This window comes from Amblyomma mixtum, chromosome 3, assembly GCF_055824585.1.
Source record: "Amblyomma mixtum isolate Tamu chromosome 3, ASM5582458v1, whole genome shotgun sequence".
NCBI lineage: Eukaryota > Metazoa > Arthropoda > Arachnida > Ixodida > Ixodidae > Amblyomma > Amblyomma mixtum.
This window is the reverse complement of record NC_143014.1, coordinates 414,768,043-414,770,913: the sequence shown is the minus strand read 5'-3', so window position 1 is coordinate 414,770,913 and position 2,871 is coordinate 414,768,043. Positions and strand designations below refer to the sequence as shown.

The 2,871-nt window shown below is 46.8% G+C and overlaps 1 protein-coding gene across 1 annotated transcript; it reads right to left on the bottom strand.

Annotated features, from left to right (window-relative positions):
• Positions 1-748: 748 nt before the first annotated feature.
• On the bottom strand, positions 749-1,966 carry LOC149357719 (uncharacterized). The gene has a single exon (XM_089584866.1). The coding sequence runs from the start codon at positions 1,790-1,792 to the stop codon at positions 749-751; it is 1,044 nt and encodes a 347-aa protein (XP_089440992.1). The 5' UTR covers positions 1,793-1,966.
• Between the last annotated feature and the right edge of the window lie 905 nt (positions 1,967-2,871).

The following is a 2,871-nucleotide window of genomic DNA, read 5'->3' as shown; positions in this document are numbered from 1 at the left end:
TCGTCAGCAGCAGCAAAATTCAAAACAACTCTTCTACAAGGTTCATGACGGATATCAGGAATCATATTAAGGGACACAACCACCATCTTATGGTCAGACAAACCTTCTTCCACATCACAACTGCGCAAAAACTCTTGGAAACCGGATGATAAGAAGACATGATCCAATATCGAAGATGTGGTTGAACATACTCTTGTGCTCTGGTCAACAATCTGGTTCAAATCATAGCAATATGCGAGTTCAACCAGCTGTTCACCGGTAGCTACATCAACATTGCCAGGAGAAAGAGACAACCAATCAATTTCTGGCAGATTAAAATCACAAAGTAACAAGATATTGTCACCATAGTGAATTTTGGAGTCTAATAATCTTTTCAAGGCAACAAGCACATCAGTAGTTGAGTTTGGAGCTCGGTAGAAAGCCCCCCTAAGACACTGCGAGAATTCAGCCTGATTTTGATCCATGCAGTTTCTAAATCTCCAAACCCTTCCATGACAGAAAAGGCTATGTTGCTGCTTATCACTATCGCAACGCCACCACCTCTCCTTTCACGGTCTTTTCTTACTATGAAGTAGCCGGGGGGTGTAACTTCACAGTCTCCGATACCTTTGTGTAGCCAAGTCTCGGTGATTATTATAATATCAGGATCATGTGCAAGACATATACTTTCTATCGCATCTACATTGTTAATCATGCTTCTGGCGTTCACATTTATAATCTTGAAGCAATCAGGGTTATGATCGTTCAGTCACTCATTGCTAGAATCATCCCGGCATTTAAACCGCTGCTTGGCTTCCTCGTCCCAAGCGTAGAGGGTATTATTGACTTTTAACTTATCAAAAATTAACTTTGCTTTCGCACCGTTCTTTCGTTCATTTGCACATGAGTTCCAGAGATTTTTCCTTATTTCAACAATTCGCTTAGAAAAATCTTCACTTATACTATACGCAGTGCCCTTCAGGTTGAAACAATTACTCAAGATTCTCGCTTTGTCCCTAATGTCTGTAAATTTAACAATGATCGGACGGTCACTGCCTTCTTTCATCTTTCCAAGTCGGTGAATGCGTTCAATAGAGCCAACCCTTTGTTTAAGTTTCGCTTCAAAAATATCCTCATTCACTTTTTTCAATAGGACCTCTGCGCTCTCCGACTCTTCTTCTTTCACACCTCGTATGATTAGATTATTGCGTCGCGAGCGATTCTCTAATGCATCAAGTTTTCGGGAAACAGTTGCCATTTCTATGTCAGATCTTTCAGCAAATACCTCTAGTTTAGAAAGCCTGTCTCTAGCCTCATCGAAGTTCATTAGCTTTTGTTCAATAGTAGACAGCCTGGATTGCACGTCAAGCATGCGTGCCTCTGAAGACGTTTGATTTTCCTGAATTTCCTTCAATTTAGTGAGGATTTCAGTTTGAGTTTCCATCACTTGCTTAATCATTTCCGCCGTCTGAGGACCAGGATTTTCCTCCACATCACCTGACAGCTTCAGCAACAGGCCAACCATTGACATACAATCATTCAAGCAAACGATCAATGTGTGTGGACACGGCAACACGATCAAAAAAAGGTAATTGCTACGGAAGGCATATTTTCGTTCACCAATCTGCACAAACAGTGGTACATCAGCCGACATTGTCACGACGATGTTGCCGCGTCCACTGCCGATGGAAGGCCCAGACGTTCTTTTTATAGGCAAGAGCCTGGCTTGAGGGGGGGGGGGGGGGGGGGATGACGTCACTGTGCTCGATGAAGGTGCGCAGATGGTAGAATCCACGTGAAGCCACCCCGGCATATAGGAGTTCGTAAAGAATACGCCTCCCGCACCGGATGGGCGAAAAGCATCAGCAGATACCAGGCGATGATCGAAGCCCGTGTCAGCGTACGGTGCATTTCCCAAGACGATGGAAATGAATCCAGCAAGAACCTACACAAACAGTGGTACATCAGCCGACATTGTCACGACGATGTTGCCGCGTCCACTCAGTAGTAAGAGAGCGATGGTGGCATGAGGCCATATGCCGAGATCGCTGAATTCGACCCCATCAAGTAAGGCAAGAGGAGATCAGGGAGGTTCCAATATTCCATGCGACAACAATAAAAAGAATCTTCGAAGACGGCCGAGTAGCCTAAGGCATCAATAAACGAAGCTTCTCTGTTGCGCCCGCCGCCACTGGCTCGATTCCCACTGAGGGTTAGAGCATCGCAGTTGTTTCCTTTTCCTCAAGAATTCAAAAATTAACGTGGTGCGTGTGCCTGCGAGTGCCAGTGTGTGCGAGTGCGTGTGTGCGCGCGCGTCCGTCCTTGCATGCGTGCGTGCGCACGTGCATGTGTGCGCCTGAGCATGTGTATGTGCACACGCGTGCTCAATCTGGTGGGCGCACATCCGAGCACTCACTCGTAAAAAAATTTAGAGACAGTTGCGGTTGTTGGTAATGCAAAGTTAAAGCGCAACTCTTCGCAAGCCACTTGCGGTGGTGTGTGTGAGTGTTAGTCACTGGAAAATTATTCTTCCAGTGTGTGTGTGTGCGTAATACGCCACCTGCCATGCGGAGTAGTACGCTGCTAGCCAATCTCCGGGATCTGCCGCCGCGGTGGCTCAGTGGTTATGGCGCTCGGCTGCGGTCCCGGGATGCGTGGATTCGATCGCGCGGCCGTGACGGTTTAATTGCTAAGGAGGCGAAAATTCCAGAGCCCCTCGTGTACTGTGCGATGTCAGAGCACGTTAAAGAACCCCAGCTGGTCGAAATTTCTGGAGCCCTTCACTACGGCGTCCCTCATAGCGTGAGGCGCTTTGGCGCGTTAAACCACCATAAATTAAGCTAAGCTCTCCAGAATCTTCCAGTGGCAGCCACTTTCCAGGTGATGTTTAAT